This window comes from Ostrinia nubilalis, chromosome 27 (assembly GCF_963855985.1).
Source record: "Ostrinia nubilalis chromosome 27, ilOstNubi1.1, whole genome shotgun sequence".
Lineage (NCBI taxonomy): Eukaryota > Metazoa > Arthropoda > Insecta > Lepidoptera > Crambidae > Ostrinia > Ostrinia nubilalis.
The window spans coordinates 8,038,895-8,063,181 of NC_087114.1; the positions used below are offsets into that span (position 1 = coordinate 8,038,895).

At 37.5% G+C, this 24,287-nt stretch overlaps 2 protein-coding genes across 4 annotated transcripts in view; one reads left to right on the forward strand and one right to left on the reverse strand.

Moving 5' to 3' along the window:
* Positions 1-12,730, reverse strand: part of LOC135084932 (androgen-dependent TFPI-regulating protein-like) — a 64,669-nt gene extending 51,939 nt beyond the window's left edge. The window contains exon 1 of one of the 3 annotated variants that reach the window (XM_063979684.1): positions 12,474-12,730. In XM_063979684.1, coding sequence (XP_063835754.1) covers positions 12,474-12,707 — 234 coding nt within the window. In that variant the 5' untranslated portion in view covers positions 12,708-12,730. Of the gene's footprint in view, positions 1-2,745; positions 2,996-4,194; positions 4,392-12,473 lie in introns of those variants that run through there. The other 2 variants (XM_063979685.1, XM_063979683.1) reach the window with 2 other exon arrangements.
* Positions 12,731-17,549: 4,819 nt separating this feature from the next.
* Positions 17,550-24,287, forward strand: part of LOC135084812 (uncharacterized) — a 30,966-nt gene continuing 24,228 nt past the window's right edge. The window contains exon 1 of the mRNA XM_063979552.1: positions 17,550-17,879. Within this exon, the coding sequence (XP_063835622.1) occupies positions 17,636-17,879 (244 nt within the window). The 5' untranslated portion in view covers positions 17,550-17,635. The remainder of the gene's footprint in view (positions 17,880-24,287) is intronic.

Consider the following 24,287-nt stretch of genomic DNA (forward strand, 5'->3'; position numbering starts at 1 on the left):
GGGATTCGAGTACCACTGGTTCACAGTTGGGACTCTATGGGTAATTTTGAATGCAGGTGGCTAGCAGTGTAAATTGAAACTGATGCTTACAGGAATGAAAGAGAGGTATGAAAGATGATTGTATGTTAGTGTTGGGTTTTATTTATGCTCGGACAGCAGAGATTGTTTTAGGTTTGAAGAACATCAGTCCTGGTAGTTGGTTTTCATCTGGTTTGTTGTGCTTAGTGAAAAGTCAGTTTGTTTTTGTTCCTGTTATGTCAGCATACCCTACAACTCGTTGTTTGTTTTCTCGATTTTTTTTTTCAGTTGAAGTTTCTGCTGGAACCCTTTTTTCTTTTGAGGTCTTTCTGCGTTTAGACACATTTTTTTTTCTTTTTCAGTTTGTAGTTCGCTGAGGGCAGCTCAGATTCTTTCTCCGTGCGAATGTCTAGGGGGGAGGGTATTGTAACGTTGCCGTTTGCTGTTTTTTCACAAATTAATATTTCTTCTCAATATTCTGATTTTGGATACCACTGGCGACATCTATTGGCGTGATTTAGAATTAATTTGCAATAGATGGCGCTTTTTGCTCAGTTAATTGAAATATACTTTATTGAAACATTTCCTAATGTTTTTATTTTGATTATTCTATTTTTTAATAGAATATTTTCAGTGTTCAGGAGATTGTTTTCATCATGGTTTTTATTAGTATTTGCTTTTTACCTAAGCGGCGAAACGAAACGTCTTGCGATGTCAATGACTCGCAGGCTGTCAGTTGAGCTGTCAAATCACTTTGGAATTTTGGTCGATCTTGCGCAACCGCAATTTTATTATTTTCGGGGATGTAATCCCCTGTGTTTTAAATCGTGTGTTGCAGAATGCATCCACGATAATTTCATAATATAATTTAAAATAATCACACATGAGGTAAGTTCCCGTCGGAGAATTTATTTATTTTTCGTGATTGATAATTTTCGTATTCCAGTACGTGGTATTTCATGTCATCGTTTCTTTCAGAAATTCCCTAAATCCTGTTCGGTTGAGGGTATTGGGATGCTGAAGACTGTGAGTGAAGCTCAGATTAGCGAACGGTCTTCGTAAGTATTTCTTTCCCATTGCGGTTTTTTTCATAACCTAATGCCACGTTCCACATGTGATCCTGACACTCGTGTTTTTCGTTTCAGATGCGGGAATTTCAGATTTCATAATTTTACAAATGTTTATAGTTCTAACATTTCATAGATTTCATATTTTACATGTTGATATTTCATATATTTTAATTTCTCTTCATTTCGTATCAAATATTTGTCCTTTCTAAACTGCTGATCTCTTCGCATTTCCTCCTTGTCATCAAACCTCTGTCTCTGCAAGAGTTTGAACGCTTACCTGTCGAAGAGATGCAAGAGCTTCATCTGGCACTGCGCGCTTGAGGCCGTGGAGGACGCTGCTTGGAGCCTAAAAGTGTGCGAGACCCGTTGGACCCCGGAAGAAGAGAGGAACGTTCAGGGTAACGGCTTATAACCGCATGGCTTCCAAGGTACCCACTTTTCCATCCTTCAAGTAGGAGTCTTTCCGACCTGACATCGTGCAGTTATCTTAACTATTAGAGTCTTTTAATATTTAGGCTGAGTTTTAAGAAATTTGTAGTGGCAATAATATTCACCAAACTGAACCTAATTAACGACCCTGAATCCCTTGAGATTGGCACTATTACAGTAGTTATTATAATATCGTAATTGTTAACTATATACGAGCATACGTGATAAAAATAAATCGTGTCAATTGAGAGGGAGCTGTTTATTTACATTTTCTAATTTCACACAAGGAACGGTAACTTATATAAATTTCTGCAAGCCGGACAACCTTTTTTCACGTGCAGACAACTCACCATCTTCTCAGTCTGCACCGGTGGCGGTTCAATTCCAGTCACCAAGCCGCCAGGAAAAAATCCTTTCTTGCAAGGTATAATAAATTGTCATAAACCTTTAATACGCTACAAGTGAAGGAACGCTCTTCAAAAGCGTAGATAAAACTCTACTTTTCTTTTGAATTTAAACTTTAATCAGATTTTAGATTAATACTAATTTATTGTAAACGCAAAACTTTGTTGTTGGCCCACCTTGTGGGTGGACGTCCCACGCTGCGTTTTCCGGTACGCGGCCTCCACTCCAGAACCTTGTAGCCCCATCGGCCATCAGTTCTGCGTACTATGTGCCCTGAACAGTGCCTATTGCCACTTCAGCTTGCGGGTTATTTCAGCATAAAGCTATCGTAAAGGTAGCAGGAAGGCGCTGGACGCAAGCCGCTAACATGATAAGCATTGGGGAGGCCTATGTTCAGCAGTAGATGTCCTATGGCTGAGATGATGATGCAAAACTTTGTGGATGGATGATGGACAAACTTGACCTTCACTGATTGGGTTTTTATTGGCTGTCAAGCTGTAGATCCGGGCTACACAGGAATCGCAGCAGTGGGTGCGAGATAAAGACGCGAAAACCAACGAAAACTTTAGGCATCCGATTGCTATTTCTATCGCTGTCGACCGTTACACTAATGTTGTAAACCTCTTCTTCAATAATGAAGAAAGAAAGAATGGTCTTGGCCTTATATTTATCTCCAAAGACGGATCTATTCAGGGTTCATCCAGTGTCAAAGTAGCTCAGATGAAAGACCAGTCGCCTGTCGGCAAGCGAAAGGTCGTGTGTTCGATTCTCACCTTAGGCTAACAAAAACTCTACACATATAAAAAACTGTCAAAGTACATACCAAGTTCCAATTTGTAAAATACGCCCATGCAAAATCAATTGCTTGCTTGACCATGGGATGCTTCATCTGTTCTTCTGTTATATGAAAGTATATGTATAGCCCAAAAACTAAAAACAATATACTCGCTACACTTAGAACTCCATGGAACACAGTTTTAACAGAATGATTAAAAGAAAGCTTTGGGCACATCTCTTCTTCAACACAAATAACTTTGCTACAACTTTTGGAGAACATGTTTTTTAGGTTTAGAAGATGCGAAAACACTGACAAGCAATTAGCAAGGATGGTTAATTTATTTCAATTCTTATTTTTTATGTTTCTAGAAGTAGAAATTATAGATATCTATAACTATAGTTTTGAACTGCGACTCCGTTTGCGTGTTAAAAAAAATCAGGCCTTCCTAACCTATAACTTCCCAGGCTGACAAAGGTGACTGAGTTTCTTCCGCCACTTCTTCTCAGCGCCAGCCCATAATTGTCCCGAAGTGGTGGTAGGGCAAGCTATATTTGGGACGTGTATAAGTGCCCTGGAAAGGGCCTATGAACTGAATAAACTGTTTCATTTTATTTCATATATGACCAGCGTGGGGAATCTAGAGAAGTGACAAGTTCAATTGCTTGCTTGATTCATCATCATCATCATCATTTCAGCCACAGGACGTTCACAGCTGAACATAAGCCTCCCCCAATGATTTCCATATTGACCGTATAGTAGCGACCTACATCCAGCTCTTGCTGCTACCTCTGTGAGGTCGTCTGTCCATCTTGTGGGTAGACGTCCCACGATGCGCTTTACGTGGCCTCCACTCCAGAACCTTGCAGTCCCATTGGCCGTCAGTTCTGCCCTGCCCATTGCCACTTCAGCTTGCTAATCCGCCGGGCTTTCAGCGACTTTAGTTCGTTCACGGTTTACTTTATTGTAAAAGTATATTTGATAGTCCGAAGAATATTTTATATGTATATATCCGGCTGATAATGTCAACAGAACTGACATATCCATATTTACATAAACATACCTATTGTATATTGTTTTCCGCCAATCACTGACGTAAGACAGCAATATTATGTACAATAAATAAAATAGGTACATATTTGAATGTTGAATATAATGTATAACGGGACTATTCCCACCTATCGTTCCCACCGCTGCAACTCCTGTGTAGTCAGGATCTACAGCTTGACCAAATCGGTCAGATGTTTTTTGTTTGGATTGTTTGTTCCGGCGTTTCTTCTCAGCACTTGCCATATGTTTGTCTCGAAGCGCTGGTAGGGCCCAAAAGATAAGGAGACATATAAAGTGCCCCATTAGGGCTACCTTTTTTTATTATATTTTGACCATAGGTCTAAATTGAATAAAATATTTTTGATTTGATTTGATTTGATGACTCAGATCAGTGTAGATTTGCACCGAAAAGTAACTACAATTTTAAATACAGTTCAAAGTACATACCAAGTTCCAGTTAGTAAGATACGCCAATGGATATTGCATCGCTAGCTTGACCATGGGATGTTTCATTTGATCTTCGGTTACATTCAAGTACATTCGTAGTGATATAACAAAATAAAATATATACGCTACACTTAGAGCCCCATGGAACACACTTTTAGCAGAGTGATTACAAGAAAGCTTTGGGCACATTTCTTCTTCAACACACATTTCTTTGTTACAACTTTTGGAAAACATGTTTTTTAGTTTTAGAAGATTCGGAAGCACTGAGTTAAAATTTGCAAGGATATTTATTTTTATGTTTCTAGCGGTAGAAATTGTAGTTATTTATAACTATAATTTTGAACTGCGACTCCGTTTGCGTGTACCTACAAAACCAGGCCTTCCCAAACTGTTTATCCAGCGTGGGGAATGTAGGCAAGTGACAAGTTCAATTACTTCATTGATTCATCATATTTCAGCCACAGGACGTCCACTGTTTTTTTTATGCAAGGCAAGGCATTTGACAGCAATCGCACCTGTTGTTAGATGCAGTCTAGGCTTAGATAAACATAAGCCTCCCCCAATGCCAATTGACCGGTTGGTAGCGGCCTGCATACAGCGCCTTCCTGCACTCTTTATGAGGTCGTCTGTCCTCCTTGTGGGTAGATGTCCCATGTGGCCTCCACTTCAAAACCTTGCTGCCCCATCGGCCGTCAGTTCTGCGTACTATGTGCCCTGCCCATTGCCACTTCAGCTTGCTAATCCGTCGGGCTATGTCAGCCACTTTAGTTCGTTTATCTCCTCATTTCTGATTCGATCTCGTAAAGAAACACCGAGCATAGCCCTCTCCATAGCACGCTGTACAACTTTGAGCTTCTGTAAAGGCCTATACTGTTCACGATGTTCACGTTCACGGTTTATTTTATAAAAGTAGATTTGATAGTGCGACGAATCCTTTTATATGTATATATCCGGCTGATAATGTCAACAGGACTGACATATCCTTATTAACATAAACATATATTGCATTTTGTTTCCCGCCGGTTACAGAGGTGACACACATGCCTAAGGCAACAATATGTACAATAAATAAATACATATTTGAATATTGAATATGTAGGTATTATAATTATCTGAAACATCCTTTTTTTTAAGAATTTATGAAATATTAAACTTCCTGTTAACCCCTCGTGGTAAGCTAAATACGCTTGTGTTACGAGTGGGTCACATAGTCGAGCTGTGGTAGGGTCCGAACCACCGCCGGTCCTTGGATCTTGATTCGACCAGTCCCACGCGCACAACATTGAGCTATTACGGGACTTTTTCCACCTCTCGTTCCCACCGCTGCAACTCCTGTGTAGCCAGGATCTCTTGACTGCCATAAAATCCCAACCAATGAAGGTCAAGTTTGTCCCGGGGGAAAGTTAAACTGTCATTGGACCCGCAACGAAATTAATCAGAAGAATATAGGAGGAGTTCGAAATTAAGGTTCGAAACATTGAGCTATTCTCGCTTTTTCTTGATTCTTCTAAGCTACATTAATTTTAATCAAGGTAACTAGTTTTTCCCCCACTTTTTCTCAGCACCAGCCCATATGTTGTCCCGAAGTGGTGATAGCTGGTAGGGCAAGCTATATTTGAGACATGTATAAGCGCACCCTGGAATGGGCATACAATAAATAATTTGATTTGAATTCATTTGATTGAGGATTTACAAAATCCATATCTTGATCTTCTTTTATAATATTGTATATCCGGCCGTTACTATTAACATGACGACGAACATGTTTGTTTCTATTATTCTATACATCAACCTATGACGCATGATATTTCAAGCGATCATACAAGAACGAAGGTGTGATTGTTCAATAACACCATTCAGGAGCTTATACTAAATGCCTCATAGGAAGGCTCAAGGTCACCCAAAGGCCAACGGGGCGTGCCATGCTCAGAGTTTCCCTGCGTGATCGAATCAGAAATGAGGAGATCCGCAGGAGAACCAAAGTGACCGATATAGCCCGCAGAATTGCTAAAATCAAGCGGCAGTGAGCGGGGTACATAGCTCGTAGAGCTGATGGCTGCTGAGGCAGCAACGTTCTGGAGTGGAGGCCACGTACCGGAAAACGCAGCGTGGGACGTCCACCCACAAGGAACGATGATTTCATAAAGTTAGCAAGAAGACGCTACGCTACCAACTGGTCAATATGGAAGTCATTGGGGGAGGCCCATGTTCAGCAGTGGACCCCCTATGTATGGCTGAAATGATGAATATGTCAGTACAACAAATTTTAAATAAAGTAATATTTCTTTGTGGTCACTTTTTAAGCTTTTTCCATTCACCCACCATATTTATTACTCGGTGGTTAGATGATGTGACGCGACGGTAACTACGCAAGTAAACCGGTTCGAGTCCAGGTTCAAGACAAGTTGGAAGTCATAAATCTTTATGGCCAGTACGCACTGAAAACCATTAAAGTTGTATTACACTGTTTAGAATTATAATTATATGGGACTATTCCCACCTCTCGTTCCCACCTGCAACTCCTGTGTAGCCAAGATCTACAGCTTGACCGCCAATAAAAACCCAACCAGTGAAGGCCAAGCTTGTCCCGGGGGAAAGTTTAAACTGTCATTGGACCCGCAACGAAATTAATCTGAAGAACATAGGAGGAATTGAAGTTAAAGGTTCGACTTATTATGTAATTAAAAAAACTCTTGTAGGATCATTTAACAATCTCGTAAAGGCTCGTAATCTTTTATATCCTGTAATCTAAACTTATAGAAAGGTAATACATATTATTAGGGCACATAGCTCTGAGAGCTGATGGCCGCTGGGGCAGAAAAGTTCTTGAGTGGCGACCACGAGCCGGAAGACGTACCGTGGGCAGGCCTCCCACTAGGTGGACCGACGATCTGGTGAAGGTCGCGGGAGGTACCTGGATGCGAGCGGCGCAGGACCGGACTTTGTGGAAATCCTTGGGGGAGAGGCCTTTGTCCAGCAGTGGACGTCTTTCGGCTGAAACGAACGAACGAACGAACATATTATTATCTCTATTATTTATTTAGCACTAACGTTTCAATAGGAAGACGAAAAGGTATGTATTGATTTTGTTGGTTAACAACATAGTGATAAATTAAAACATAAGTGCACTAAACATTATTCTGCAATGACATAATCATGAATCTGAAAATAACCGGTATTAACCGGAGTTTTACACTGTTGTTAACTTCTTTGCGAGTCAATTTTACTTGACCACAAGAACTTAAAAGGTACTAAAATTACAATGATGTTGTTATCTTTTACGATTTGTTAGATATTATAGTGAACTAGCGGCCGCCCGCGACTTCGTACGCGTGGACCCCGTTTTACCCCGTAAAATCCTTTTTTAGCGGATGCCTACGTCATAACATCTACCTGCATGCCAAATTACAGCCAGATCCGTCCAGTGGTTTGGGCTGTGCGTTGATAGATCACTATGTCAGTCAGTCAGTCACCCTTGAGTTATAAATATTTAGAATCGAGCTTTATACAGTGTGTCCGGGCATGTAGTGATCAAACTTTAAGGGCGAAATCTATGGACAATTTTATCGATGAAAATACTTCAAATTTGGGGCTTGACCCATTTCTCGAAAAATTACATCGATTTAAGTTTTTAATTTTTAGTTTACACCTCTTCTTTAAAAAACATGTCAAAGCGTGGGTAGCTTAACATTAATAGGCAAATATTTTATATCATGCGATAGCCAATAAAATTATGTATTAGTAGAAGAAGAAAACAGACACAAATTTCATACATTTTATGGGAGTAAGAATGGATTTAATTAGAAAAATACATTACTTTTTTCACTTCTTTTTCAGTTATTTTCCAACACAAGAAAAACCAGGTCGTTAAGGTATGTTTTATTTGCAATGTATTATTAGTATTTGAGCTATTCTACAAAACCAATGTAAATTTATTAGTCTACGTCTATTAGTTTCGACGTAATTGTTGAACAAAGATACCCCTTCCCAGCGGTTTCATAGATTTTTTCTTCTACTTCTACTAATAGATAATTTTTATTGGCTATCGCATGATATAAAATATTTGCATATTAATGTTAAGCTACCCACGCTTTCACTTGTTTTTGAAGGAAGAGGTGAAAACTAAAAATTAAAAACTGAAATCCTTGTAATCTTGCGATAAATGGGTCAAGCCCCAAATTTGAAGTATTTTTATCGATAAAATTGTCCCTAGATTTGGCCCATAAAGTTTGATCACTACATGCCCGGACACACTGTATAGTATAGATAGATACATTGTATTAAAAACCCATCGTTTCTCAAACTATCGAAAGGAAAATATTTTTAATGCAATTTAAAATATTTTTGTGTTTTTTTTTAACTAACTAATATTTACCTGAATCCAAATATATTGACCAAAATCAAAATACTCGTAAAACGTAAACATTCGATAACTTCGAAGGTTTTTAGTAGTAGTGATGCAACTCTTTACATGAGCGTGTTTAACAAATCGATTGTAATGTCGAATCGTAACTAATCGATGAGAGGTCGTGACGATTATATTCAAACAAAAATACATAAACATAAGTATGGCAAGGTCTTTTTAAATGTTTTCGAGGCTCTTCTTTCAATCATGAAATTGTCTCTAAATATTTCATGCTACAAGACTCTTCTGTAAGTAGGTATATTGTATAGTCTAAATATAATTATTTATAAACTCAAAGGTTACTGACTGACTGACTGACTGACTGACATAGTGATCTATCAACGCACAGCCCAAACCACTGGACGGATCAGGCTTAAATTTGGCATGCAGGTAGATGTTATGACGTAGGCATCCGCTAAGAAAGGATTTTACGAAACTCCACCCCTAAGGGGGTAAAACGGGATCCACGCGTACGAAGTCGCGGGCGGCCGCTAGTTGTATAATAAATAAGTAAATAAATAATCTATGTTTTCATCATTTTTATGAGAATCTCTTTAAAAATATTAATTTGGTTTAATTTTTTGTTATCCACAACGAAGAAGCTCTTGGCCGGTATCTCACCTGATGGTAAGTGATGATCAGGCCGAAGGTGGAAGCGAGCTTCACCCGGAATCCTCAACCACGGAGGAACTGGCTATCTTACCTCTTTGTGAAAAATATTATTGGCAGGTACTTAGTTGCTAATTGCTCATAAGATAGGCCCCCTTAATTTAATTTATTGTCCGTGGTGCATAATCTTTTCTTAAAAGGTTTTAAACCTTTGTTTGTCACCTGTCATCCGCTTTGCAATGGAGGGAAGTCGAACCTTAATTTCGAACTCCTCCTATGTTCTTCTGATTAATTTCGTTTAGGGTCCAATGACAGTTTAACTTTCCCCCGGGACAAACTTGACCTTCATTGGTTGGGTTTTTGTGGCGGTCAAGCTGTAGATCCTGGCTACACAGGAGTTGCAGTGGTGGGAACGAGAGGTGGGAATAGTCCCGTATCTTACCTCTAACTGCCGGAACACAACAATGCTGTTAACATTGTTGTTATGGTGACGGACTTCGGTAAGATGGTGGTAGCTAGCCAGGCGGACTTAGAACAAGCCCTACCACCAGAACAGAAAAATCAGCCCGCACTGGAAATCGAACCCGGGACCTCTGCGTCTGAAGCATGTGGTCTTACCACTAGATCACAGAGGCGGTTAAATTGTACGTAAATGTATTTATGTTTACAATCGCTAAGTAACATTTGGGTAAGCCTTACTATTATTGCCACAATGCAGTACTTAAAATAATAGTCCATTTCCGTTTTATAGCCTGACCAGGAACATAAAAACCCTGGCATAGAGGCGCATCAATTGCATTTGATAGTGCAACACTGAGTACAGTCGTACCTGTGTTAAATTAAAGCTAACTTTATGTATCAGGATTCATGATTACGGGCTAATTTAATATTTTCATAAATTAACGAAAACATATTATTATAGGTAACCTGGTTTAAATAAATTAAATGAAACCATCAATCGAGCTAGTAGGATTTATTTTATTATTCATCAATAATCAAATTCAGAACTTGAATATTCAACTGCAATGTCTGCTCATGAACGCTTCAAACTCGGTACTTCTTTCCCAATTGAGAATGTTACTAGGTATGCAAAATCACTTGAAACCTGTGAAACAGTTATGCTTTTACATTTACAAATACATTAGTTTTTATTTCATTCAAAAATACCCAGTAGTTATGATTTTATAGGCATTCAAAGTTCGCTTAAATATTGAGTCCCGCCGACGGTCACGTGACCCCGCGTGACGTACATTTACAGTGTCCGCTCACTAGAAAACGGATATAAACATACTTAAATACATTTTTTTTTGTAAATTTGTATTTATACAAACTTATTAACATATTAACACCCAGACCCATCACAGAAATTAAAATTGAACCAAACCCAAACTTGATGCGATTGTGTCGTTTTATTGCGAATTACCTTCCAGCTTCATCATTGGACCCTGATTACTATATAGAACTAAAATACTCATCAATACAAAACGAACGAGCCCAAACTGGATGCATTTAAGTCGTTTTATTTATTATAGAGTTCCTATGGCCACCTTCCAGCTCCATCATCAGATCAGCTCCATGTCATGTCATCATAATATTGCATGGTGATCCAAATCACATGTATTTGCGAAATTTCAGCTTAATCGGTTGCCTGGAAGTGGGTCTTAATTCAGCTTGCAAGATTCCACCCATACAAATATGAGCCAGTCACTGTGATATACGCGCATAAAATGGCGGGCCGGCCGCCGCCCGCACTTTTAAAATTCAATATCTTGGAAACTAATTGACGTATCGAAATAATTCTTTCACGTGTATTTTTTATTTTTAACAGAGAATACAGAATGCTAAAAAACAAAATTAGTGAACATTCTTCATTCCATAAAATTCAACACTTAGAAAGTGACAAAAAACTTTAAAATAGGTAGTTGAAACAAACCACAGCTAATTTTCATAGTGGACTGTACTATACGATAAACATGTCAGTCAATTTGACAACCTTTGTTGGAAACATTATTCAATGAAAATATTGTCCGAACCCTTGGTATTTCTCTTCGACAAATACTTTAACACATTGTGAACCACTTTTCTTTCACGACTATAAAAAGATTTTAGCAATTTCATTCACAAAATCAATTGCGCACATTTAAAATAAAGTTTGTTTACACTTTGACAGCAATAGACTGACATGCAAGGTGACATGTCAATGAAGTTTTTAGTTATTGTTGCCATTAAAAGAAATTAGTACCATTAGATTTCCGCAACATGGCGAGGGTTTTTATGTTCCTGGTCAGGCTATAATACATTTCTATCATGACAAGTAGAGTGTGTCCAATGCAATACTATGCACGTACATACAACCACATAATATCAACTAAAACCTGTAAAATCTTTATGAACTGGCAATAAGTACTGTATTGTAAAAAAAAATATAGACTGTTGTCGACTGTTCATGCTAGTTCACCTTTAAAACAAGTATTTCTAATTTCTATTATTGAACATTTGTAATAATGTCGGCAATCGCTTTTAGTTATACAAATTAATAAAGAATTAATGTCCTAAAAAAACTTTGGCATCGGCGATCGACAATTCTGCGATTGTATCAATTCAAACTCACGTTTTTGCGACTTTGTGTTCGATAACAGTATCAATTTCATTCTGAGAATTGATCGATGCAGCATCAGGATTTCGCGTTTCATGTGTCCGGACGCAAAATTAACTCAATTTTCTTTTTAGTAGTCCACATAAGGTCTAATTTAAGTATCCACATACTCATCACATAGTTAGTTCAGGTCACCACACACACATCTTTACTGAAACTCGAAGAAAAAGGGGGTACCTACCATTTATGATTCATCCCATCCCAACTATTATATCCCAACTAATATTTTAAATGCGAAAGTAACTCTGTCTGTCTGTCTGTCTGTTACGCTTTCCCGCTTAAACCTAGCAACCGATTTTGATGAAATTTGGCATAGAGATAGTTTGAGTCCCGGGAAAGAACATAGGATAGTTTTTATCCCGGTTTTTGAAACAGGGACGCGCGCGATAAAGTTTTTCTGTGACAGACAAAATTCCACGCGGGCGAAGCCGCGGGCGGAAAGCTAGTAATAACATAATTATTTTATCTTATAGGTATTGACACTGGCTCTATTTACAAACCTTACACAGAAATAGGTCTATAATGATATTTTTTTACTGAACATCAACCTGTCTAGTGTCTACATTATGGAAGCAAAACATATTGAGTATTGACTAAAATGGTACTTACATAGTTCCAATTAGTGAAATACAATGGTGTAAACCTCTTGCAGTCTCCCAATATGGGCTCCTCTTGAATCTGTTCTTCGGTGATATGGTACCATATAAGGAACCCCTTAAAACTGACCACCCAGCACACGAGTAGGAATAGAGAATGAAACCCGCTCCGTAAATATAGACGCCATAGTTTTATGGCCTTTTTCTTCGGCACCTCTTTGTGTAAAGTGATTTTAGTCTCGGTCATTTTTTGACCAAAAAGTTTTTTCACAATAAGTTTTTCTTTTTCAAAAAAGTTTTTTTCACAAAAAGATTTAGCTCACTTTGCTCTCAAACTGCACGCAAAAATAGTTCTTGAACTGTGTTAATTTTACTAGTTAAAAACACTTTTTTAGATTTACTTTTCACATGAAAATTACATAGATTTGGTCACTGAAAAGTTTCTAATTTTTAATTTAAATAACTAGCTTAAAAAGTCACATCACAATTTTTTCAGTCACTTTGTTTTTACTTAAAAAAAAAACTAGGACAAAAAAGCAAAAACAATTAAAAATATCCTTAATACGCGCGTTTTCAGCGAAAGGTGAGCTAGTTATGAATCAAATCGAAGCTGGCAGTTTTCAGGGTCCTGTTGTTATTTTTGCACATGTTGTTAGTTTACTGACCAACTGACCAGGTGAACCGTATTACTGTTCCAGAAGTCTTGAGTTCGATCGCTGAATAAACATTTATGTGCATATTTGTTTGTATTGATCTACGAGTAGATATTTTGTATTTCACGTAGTAAAATATAGCTATCCAGTTAAAATATTAATTCACCCTCAGATGAATGCATCCTAGTAATCATCCGCCTCTATGGTCTAGTGGCACAGAATAAGTAATAGTACAGGTACAGAAGGATTACTCCGCAAGACGATTTAAATAAATGCGAGTCTTGCTACGACGCGATACAGTGGAATTCAGCTCGCACAGCACTACGTACCTACAATTTTATTCACCTACAAGTTTTGTCTCTTTCTATCGCGTGCCTCTGAACTCTTCTTACGCTGTTAGGGTTGCCGTCTAGTGAAAAAATAATTAATCTACTTATTTGTAATGAGGTACGTATGTAGGTAAGTATGCTTTCATTATGGAAAACCTTGGGAGAGGCCTTTGTCCAGCAGTGGACGTCATTTGGCTGAAACGAACGAACGCATTCTGAGCAGTAGTCATAGTAGGTTAGGTTCCAATACTATCCTAAGAATTATTGATTACCTACATGGCCAACATACCTTTCAGCATCTTTGGGAAGCGAAAAAAAAAAGATAAATCCGGTAGATTTCTTTTCGAATTTAAACACCCGAACGCCGCACAATATTTCTTTCTCTTTATGTCCATTTTTAAATAATACTTCGATCATAGAATTATAATCATACTACAACGCACGTCTGCGTCCTGACGGGCGCGCGCGTGACACTCGACTGATATAATACCCGCCGGCGGGGCGCTTCGCTGTAGGTAATTATCGGATGTACCGCGCGGAGTGAGCCAGGCCTGCTAGTGGTAAGACCACCTGCTTTGGAAGCAGAGGTCCCGGGTTCGATTCCCAGTGGGGGCAGATTTTTCTGTTCGGTTTGGTTGATGGTAGGGCTTTTTCTAAGTCCGCCTGGCTATCTACCACCATCTTACCTAAGTCTGTCGCCATAACAGCAATGTTAACAGCATTGTTGTGTTCCGGTAGTTAGAGGTAAGATAGCCAGTTCCTCCGTGGTTGAGGATTCCGGGTGAAGCTCGCTTCCATCTTCGGCCTGATCGTCACTTACCATCAGGAGAGATACAGGTCAAGAGCTTCCTCGTTGTGGATAAACAAAAATCATCATCCTAATCAATAGTTTGCAAACAAACTTGCTAATAAAGAGCAAATCAACCAAAAATAAATCTACTGAACCCAAATAATTAAATACAGTTCCACCTTGCCCAAGTGTACGCGGTCAACATTGATCGAAGCAAGTCAATGTCGATCGGTTACACACAACTACCTACGGTTTGCGAAAATCTATCGGCACTACTGAAATATTAACGGTAGGTACGCAGTGGTAATCTGAAACATTCAATCCGAGGCAATCCGGTCCCCCCTCTAAAAACTAAACTGTTGGCTTGAAAAATCAGGAAAAAAATCATAATAGGTAATAGTGCTTTTTATGAATTTTCAAGGAAAATTATAACGGTTAAGATAGATCAGTCAGTTTAAGAGTAAAATAGTCGTTTAACTCATCATCATTCATCATCATTCATCATCATTTTAGCCATAGGACGTCCACTGCTAAACATAGGCCTCCCCCAATGCTTTCCATGTTGATCGATTGGTAGCGGCCTGCGTCCAGCGCTTCCCTGCTACCTTTACGATGTCGTCTGTCTACCTTGTGGGTGAACGTCCCACGCTGCGTTTCCCGGTACGCGGCCTCTATAAACACAGGCAAACATTTTTGCTTAGTTTAGGTATACTACCTTAATTAAAATATTGTTACTAACCTAATAATTTCATAGCCCCATTTAAGTTTCTTGTATTTAGGCTAAGTCTTTATTCAATAAATTTATCTTATCTTATCTTATCTTATAGTTTAACTCATGTGTTATAAAATTTCTTACGTAATAAAAAATCCTTACAATATTACGAGTGACTTTGATGAAGTAATTGCTTGCTTCTGAAATATACATATTGTGTTAACGACGGACAACTACGGAACCCTATACTATGCGTGGCACGATACGTACTTGATTATTAACTAGTTACAATGTCATGAGTCTACTCCCAATCATTTGCATTGTGTCTATGTGTAATTCTTCTGGAACATTCGCGCTGGTTGCATTCTCATCGGTGTAGTAACAACCGATTGTGGAACTCATTGAACCATTTGGCGGGAAACGGACAGTCTAATATTTACTTAAGCGTTGCTTCCTTTACTATAGTACTAAAAGAGTACTAAAAGGGTACTAAAAGGGTACTAAAAGAGTACTAAAAGGGTACTAAATGATAATAATATTTGCTTCAATTTAACTTATGCCGTTTAATTTGTACCGTTGGGGCAGAAAAGTTCTCAAATGACGACCATGTACCGGAAAACGTAGTGTATGTAGGCCTCCCACTCGGTGGACCGACGATCTGGTGTAGGTGGCAGGAGAAACCTGGATATGGGCAGCGCAGGAGCCGTCATTGGTGGAAATATTTGCCATTAAAAACCAAGTAAAAGGTCAAGTTCTAAAAAAATCAATTTTACAGTTATTATCTAAGTAAAGTCTTAAGTAAATTTAAAGGTATAGTTAAAGATCACATGCTTAAAAAAGCCTATTATACAACTCGAGATTTTCTTAATGATAAGTCATCCTGGGAGTAGGATTATGGTCGTCTCATGCTCGCACTAAAAAGAATTAAAATGAAAAGTAATATTGTATAAACTAATAATAATTTCTCAAATGTTATAGTGTCATGCTTCTCAATCTGGACTGTTACTTAGCTTTATTATTAGTTTTTTTTTAAAGAGATAACTTGGCATTGTCATTCTCACTAAAATGTCTCTGGGGTGGTGGCGTAGTGAGGCGGGTCGTTACATTCCCTCTAATATGGTCGAGTGAGGCGATGGCTGGTTCACTCGTCGTGTCTGTGAACGGGCGCTGCTTTCGGGGACTGGTCAATCCAAGTTGTTCAAATTTATGTGTGCGGGTCATTTCTGCTAGTACCTTGGTATGTAAGTCTAGATATTAGCACGTCACCACGCAATCTTGTATACCCATTCTTGTGATACACCATACAAGAATGCATGGTGGATTCAGTGAACTGCTCCTGAATCGAATGTACCTACTGCTACTATTTCTATTTATTTATATTGACCGGCAGACAGTGGTGGCTGAGTTTGTTGCGGCGCTTCTTCTCAGCACTTGCCAAATGTTGGTCTCGAAGCGCTGGTAGGGTAAAAAGATTATGGGACGTGTGGGGGCTCCTTGGGAGCATATGACGATTTGTAAGAACTATTTATTGGTCTAGACAAATAAAGAAATTTTAACTTTTGACTTTTTTTTGACTAAAGCAGCAAAAGCGCTGTAATTGGTTCGTGTGTGACTCAGTGCATCCACGCGCACTGTGAGACCTCATAGTAATGTTTGTGAATACGGGCGTAAGCGAGTTTCATTTTGACAACTCATAAAAGTACAAAAACTGGTGTCAACCCTATTATTTTTGGCTCTCTTTAAATTATTCGTAACAAGTAATATGACACTTATAGAAAAAGACACCTCATATTGTTTAAACAAATAGAAAATGAAGTTAAATATCGAAATTCTACACTCTAATTCAAACAGATTTCCTATCACGCATCTTCTAACGCGTTGAACTCTTTTATACGCGTGGAGGAAAATTGGTTTTAATTTTGTGATATCGTAAAAAAATGATAATTTTTACTATTTTTAGTAAAAAAAAATCCTTTTGTTGTGAAAGTAGATATAGCTGGTATGTTTGTAACACGAATAAGGCGCTGAACCAATTAAAAGTGTACAAGAAAAACAAAATAATTTACGACATTTATGATCGTACTTTTTTATTCTATTGTATTATAACTAGTGATCTAACAGGACTTATTTGAAACGTTTTTGTAATTTTAGCTCCTGACATAATTAACTAATTAGAAAACCATTTAAAAGAAGAAAAAAAAGGTCATGTTTTCAAAAACGTAACTATTTTTAGTAACATGAAACGGTCTTGAAACTTTTATGAAATAAACTGACTTTAATAAATTAGTAAGTAGGCGGTTTACGGTTAAAGACATTTTAAATTCTCAGAAGGTCATTAGGCCGTTAATAAATATTGAAAACAGTTTTGATTAATACCAAATACAAAAATGGCTGACCAAACTTTTTCAAACCCAACTTTTCTTCAACTCTTTTGGCGCCAACCAAATAGTTTAAGTCCATAAAAACGTCCCCAAAAGCCCTTAATTGCCAAAAAAACCACTTTCACTTATCCTTATATCGAAAACGCCATATCCACCCGACTTTCGCACCAAAAGCACATACCAACGCTTCGAAAAGAAAGTAGGCAGCTTATATTGTCGCTATACCATCCTCCTCGCTCAGTGCAACCTTGAACGTCGAAGCGCGCGCGCGCTTAAAAAAACAACTGTCAAAACTGTCATCAATGTCAAAATGGCCGCCAAAAAGTTCGCGTGCTTAATCCTAATTTTATATTTCAACCAAGTACAAAGTGCCAGTTTGTTGGAGCGGTCTTATGAGTATTTCATGAATTTAGGCAAGAGTTGGGCGCCAAGTTTTATGACGTTTCTGGACTGTATAGGGGAGGATGAGCCGTTCAGTTGTGCGAAGGAAAAGGCGGGAAAACTGCTCGACGGGTGGGACGAAGATGTACAGAAACAGAGGAGGAGCTGGCAAGGTAAGTTTTTTTAATACTCAGTGTTAGTTTTTAGTTTATATTTAAATATTTTTCTAAGAGACGTTCTACAAATAGTTATTACAATTTTCGAGCGTCAAAAGTCGCATCTCAAAATTTTTAAATAACGAATAACTTCTATTTTTTTACAATTTTCAACCGACTTCAAAAAAGGAGGAGGTTCTCAATTCGACCCGTATGTTTTTTTTTTATTATTTTTTTTTTATTTTTCTTTATTCAGAAAACCACAGCTCTTTATAATAATAATACAAACAGGTATTTTACAAGTTATTCAAAACTTAGTTAAAAAACAAATAATACCTAATGAAAAAAATCGTCACGATTTTTATTACTGCCCTAGTCCGAGGCTTCGCCTGTATGAAATTTAGTTGCATGCAATAGGAAGTAGGACATTTAATTTTGTAATGTATGTTTTCTGATTAAAAACTTTAGTTTTTGAATTTTGTACCAATGTGTTAGTATTATTTTTTTAAAACACTTGGTTCCTTGGTTCCTATCAATTACAAATGATATTAACATTTTGAATTTTAAGACAATTAATGTACTTTTTCGATGATTAAACCTAAATTCACCTCAGGAGATACTTGAGGAATGCCTATACTTTTACTTCTAAAAATGTTTCTTGCAATCTTGCAAGTGGCTCAATTTTATTAACCATACCAGAATAAGCACTACAGGAAATACATATTCATATGATACTAAAGAGAAATCGACCTGATGACAAATGGTTTTGAATTCAATTGCCACCTGAGACCAGTGGCATTAGAATGCTAAGTATCACGCTACTAACCTCATTTTAGTTATAATAATATACATAGGCAATTTATATTAAAATATTATGTATAAAAGTTATGAATTAACTATCGTGTTGGTATTTCTTTTAATCAAAGAACGTTTCTCAAATTAGTGAGGTACTTTTCAAAGCGCATCCATTTTGAGGCGCACCTAAACTATTTTTCGGTTGTGATGTCCTGTACTTTTAATTTCATGGTAGTTAATTTATATATTAGCCTAAAAATGGGTGCGAGAATACCTAAAATTAGTGGGGTTAGGTATTTAATTTGATTTTAAATTAAAAATGTTATGCCCGTCTTTACAATTAAACCCTAATTTTAAAGTGACCTCTTTGAAAACAAAATTCCTGTTATGTGTTACCATTGCATGGGGTCATTTAAAAATTAGGGATTGATGGTGAAAACGGGCATTAGTCTTACTTTATGCATTGTCCTCCTGTCTTGCAACACTATTATTATAACATTGTCACATTATTTATTATGTCAATACTAAAGCCTTATTCTTTTACAACATTCAGCTATGAATCACTAAACAATAATAGTAAATTGTACTCGTACTCTAGAACATTTGAGTTTCTTCCGCGACTTCTTCTCAGCACCAGCCCATATGTTGTCCCGAAGGTGGTAGGGCGAGCTATATTTGGGACGTGTATAAGTGCCCTGGAAAGGGCCTATGTACTGAATAAACCTTTTCATTTCATATATTCATTGTTAAGATAAACTCTACAGTTAATTTTATATTGTATGTTAGCTTAATCAACATTCTTGAAACTTTCTTTCCAAATTCTTCTTCTTTTCGTGTCGACAACAAACCTACACAGTGTCAGCCCAAAACTCCGTCACAAGAGTGGCGTTGTCAGTAGCACTCATCAAATCCTCCTGAGTGCAGTTGCTTGATTAATCCATAATCGAACTCAATTCACTGATTATTTTAAACGTATCACACTGCATCACCGCGATACAGGTTCACTCCGACAGTTAAGCCGAAGAAAGCTCTAAAACCAGCTTTACAAGCTTGAACTTTTTCTCTAAGGCAGTTTAAACGGTACGCCCACCGCAATATATCCTGTTAAGCCACAAGGTTGAAGTCTTACATAGTGTACGTGCGTATAACTTACTATACATAGTAATTGGGTGAGCAGTTACTAAAGTTTATTCAATTTCAACCAAGATTTGGCAAACATAAATAAGGTACATGTTCATAATAACTATTCTAAGATTTGGCACTTTAACGTGACTATTCCCACCTCTCGTTCCCACCGCTGCAACTCCTGTGTAGCCAGGATCTACAGCTTGACCGCCAATAACCCAACCAGTGAAGGTCAAGTAAGATTTGGCACTTATGAACATAAAAAACAGCAGTCACTAAAGTTTTGTTAATAAACTGAAATGCAACGTCCTTAAAGGTACTGCTAGTGCTAATACCATACTATGTAGGTACCCGAAATGCACAATAAATTATTTCATTATTCAATTTTGACCAAGATTTGGCACTTATGAGCTTAAAAAGATAGCTTTGACGGGGCTTTTTACATGTCTCCTTATCTTTTGAACTCTACTAGTGCTTAGAGACAAACATAATATACCCGTAATTACGTCAGGTACTAAGAAAAAGCACTGGATCTAGCTCAATTGCTTACTCAGTAACCCAGAAAGAACCAAGTAGTATTAGTTTGAGCGTCCAAATGCAAAAATCTTACTAATCGAGACTTTTAGTTACTGAGAAAGAACATCTCATTCTTATTCGTCTTATTAATTACCAATAAGAGTTATTTTGAAGTTACCGAAAATAATTTTAGAAAAGTAGGACCTTTTTCTCAGAGTAATGTGGATCATTATCTTGAAATTCTTCACCTTAAAGGCCGGCAACGCACCTGTAACGCCCCTGGGTCTGCGGGTGTCTATGGGCGACGGTAATCACTTACCATCAGGTGATCTGTCTGCTCGTTTGCCTCCTGTCACATAAAAAAAAAAAAAAAAAAAAATGTGTTTCAAATTTTGATTTTTGATTTTGCATCGTCTATGTGAGGTATGCTTAACTAATTTAGCTTAGACTAGCGGCCGCCCGCGATTTCGTACGCGTGGATCCCGTTTTACCCCCTTCATCTATCTTACGCGATTTAGATTTTTTCATACAAATGTTTTTTTCCGCTAACTTTCGTTCCCGTGGGAATTTTGCAATATCCTGTTGTAACTAAGCTTTAAGTTTACTAAGGTATCTGCATGCCAAATTTCAAGCGTCTAACTTAAGCGGTTTAGATTTTTCATACAAAAGGATTTTCCCGCTAATTCCCGTTCCCGTGGGAATTTCGGGAATTCCTTTCTTAGTGTACCTTTACGGTACCTAAGCTACGTCCCTTCAAAATTTCAAGTGCCTACGTTTAGCCGTTTAGGCTGTGCGTTGATATGTCAGTCAGTCAGTCAGTCAGTTTCTCCTTTTATATATTTAGATCTGCAACACGCAAGTTTGTGAAAAAGCTGAATATCTCTAACATTAAGTATTAACAGAACACTACAAAGTCAAGACCAACCGGAAGTGTCATATCAATCAAGTTAAGTATAATTTCAACCTTTCTACCCGCAGCCGCGATCAGATAGTCACGGTGCCAACCGCAAACGGAATGTACTCAATTATCACTATTTTATTATTATATTGTAATTTTTCTTTGTCTACATAGGGATGTTTCTCATTTCATTCAAAGAAACGTCCTTGCTTTCAAAATCAAAATCGAAATTATCTTTAGTTGTTTAGACTAATTAAATTAGTACTTGCAAATCGTCAAATGCGCTTAGGGCTATATTTCACCGCGACACCATGGCGGCGCAACCAGTCGCCGGCTACAAACAAAATGTATACAGCTCTATAGAGAGTTACTCACCTGGTGTCCGTTTGGTTGCGCAAAGCTGTATACATTTTGTTGGTAGCGGCGACTGGTTGCGCCGCCATGGTGTCCCGGTGAAATATAGCCCTTAAGCAGCATATACATATCTCATTCCTTTTTTGCTCTACCAGCGCTTCGAGACAAACATTTGGCAAGTGCTGAGAAGAAGCGCCGCAACAAACTCAGTCACCACTGTCTGCCAATCTTTACTATAGTTTCATATTAAAGTGACTGACACAAACATTACTATGAGGTCTCACAGTGCGCGTGGACACACGGTGACACACGATCCAATCACAGAGCTCTATTCAACGCTGTGCGTTCGATTTGCTGCTTCGCTTAAGCAAGCAGGCTGTTCATAATGAGTTACAATGGTGTTAATTACGTATTAAAGTATAAATAAATAACTGCTACTCGTAGAAATTGATTTCACTCTATAAAATAAATCATAATTCCAACCAATCATTCCATGTTTAATTAATATTGCATTTACTTTAACAATGTTAATTTAATACAGTTCTTGTTAGTTACAAAATTAACGATTTTTAGTTTAATTGGTTTAACAACTTGCAATTTGATATGTTTACTTTCATTTTGTATTTGTTTGTTTTTTTTTTGTTTGAACGCGCTAATCTCAGGAACTACTGGTCTGATTTGAAAAGATATTTTTGTGTTGGATAGCCCATTTATCGAGGAAGGCTTTATATATTATTCAAATTATTTTCACGCGTACAAAGTCGGGAAAAGCTAGTCATATATAAAAGAACGTATAACTTAGTCTCACAGTTTGCTATTTTATATACTTTTGCTATTTTATCTAAAACACTCATAAACCAAACAGATTCTTATTTTACAACTTTTCCTTACAATTAAAGTATGAGTGACTATCTCAGTATAAACGAATAACTTTCTATTTATAATTAATTCTGTGGTTTGCTACTAAGCAGAATTCTCACATTTTATTCATGAATTCGCAGAGAAAATACTGGAATACCCTTGATAGTAAATAAGACAGAAACGTTTATGGGAAGATGCTTAACAATGATCAATAAATAAATTACCATAAAATATTATACATTCAAATCCATGAATGCATTATTTAAAAAACCCATGACTTTTATATGTATTTTATATTAGACTAGCTTTTACCCGCAGCTTCACCCACGTGAAATTTAGTTTGTCACAGATCGACATAAATTATAGCCTATTTGTTATTCTGGATTATAAACAATAATACTGTAAAATTTAATTAAAATCCGTTCAGTAGTTTTTGCGTGAAAAAGTAAGTAAAAAACATCCAGACATCCAAACAAACTTTCGCATTTATAATATTAGTAGGATAATAGGATGATTGTCACCATGTGAAATAATATCAAAGGAATGAGCGATGTGACATTATTTGTATATCCCATCTGGAAATTGAACCCAGCACCGATAGCTAGTTTTTAACCACTACACTAGAGCGAACTCTAACCTTCACAATAAAATCAATTCAAACACAATGTAAGCGAGTTACCACTGTGTATTTCAACGGGACTATTCCCACCTCGCGTTCCCACCGCTGCAACTCCTGTGTAGCCAGGATCTACAGCTTGACCGCCAATAAAAACCCAACCAGTGAAGGTCAAGTTTGTCCCAGGGGAAAGTTAGACTGTCATTGGTGACAAAACCTAAAAATTTTTAAATCAAAGCCAGGATCTCTAGCTACGCATCTAATACCCGTATTCACAAGCTATACTTACTTTAGTGAAGCAGCAAGTCCAACGCACAGCGTTGAATAGAGCTCTGTGATTGGTTTGTGTGTGACCCTGTGCGTCCACGCGCACTGTGAGATCTCATAGTAATGTTTGTGAATACGGGTGATAGTGTATTTTGTGTGCTTTTGCTAATTGCTATAAAATGAAATTTTAGAAAATATTACAAACTCAAAATCTCTAGCTAAGAATCTATCTCTCAAACAAACCACGGAAGTTGTAGACTAATTCTCTATGAAAGGCCTTCATTGTAGAGCTTTTGACTACCTAATTAATTAAAAGTTGGATCAAGAACTCTACAAGTTGGATTATTGCCACTTTCGTTTTGAAAGTGTCTATTCTTGAACCGCACGACTTTGCTATTGAATTTTTGAACGATTAAAGAACTGAATTAGGTTTTGTGAACTCTTTTTATTTTAGTCCTTGATGTTTTGTCAAAGTGTTTTGTTAAATAAGCACTAAATGTTTGTTGTAAAGATACTTAATTGCAGGGATTTTTATTATTTATTTATTTACTTTAGGAAGATCAGGGTTTACATAGTTACACAATACACAACCTATTATACAGATAATTTAACCGCCTCTGTAGTCTAGTGGTAAGACCAGATGGTCTTCGAACCCGGGACCTCTGCGTTTGAAACTTGTAGGGCTTGTTCTAAGTCCACCTGGCTAGCTACCACCATCTTACCTAAGTCTGTCGCCATAACAACAATGTTAACAGCATTGTTGTGTTCCGGCAGTTAGAGGTAAGATAGCCAGTTCCTCCGTGGTTGAGGATTCCGGGTGAAACTCGCTTCCACCTGCGGCCTGATCGTCACTTACCATCAGGTGAGATACAGGCCAAGGGCTTTCTCGTTGTGGATGAAAAAAAGTCAAATGGAGTGAATGCAATATACAACTTGATGAAGTCCGTTAAAAAACCACCTGAATGTTTGAAAATATATAATTTGCTCAATATTC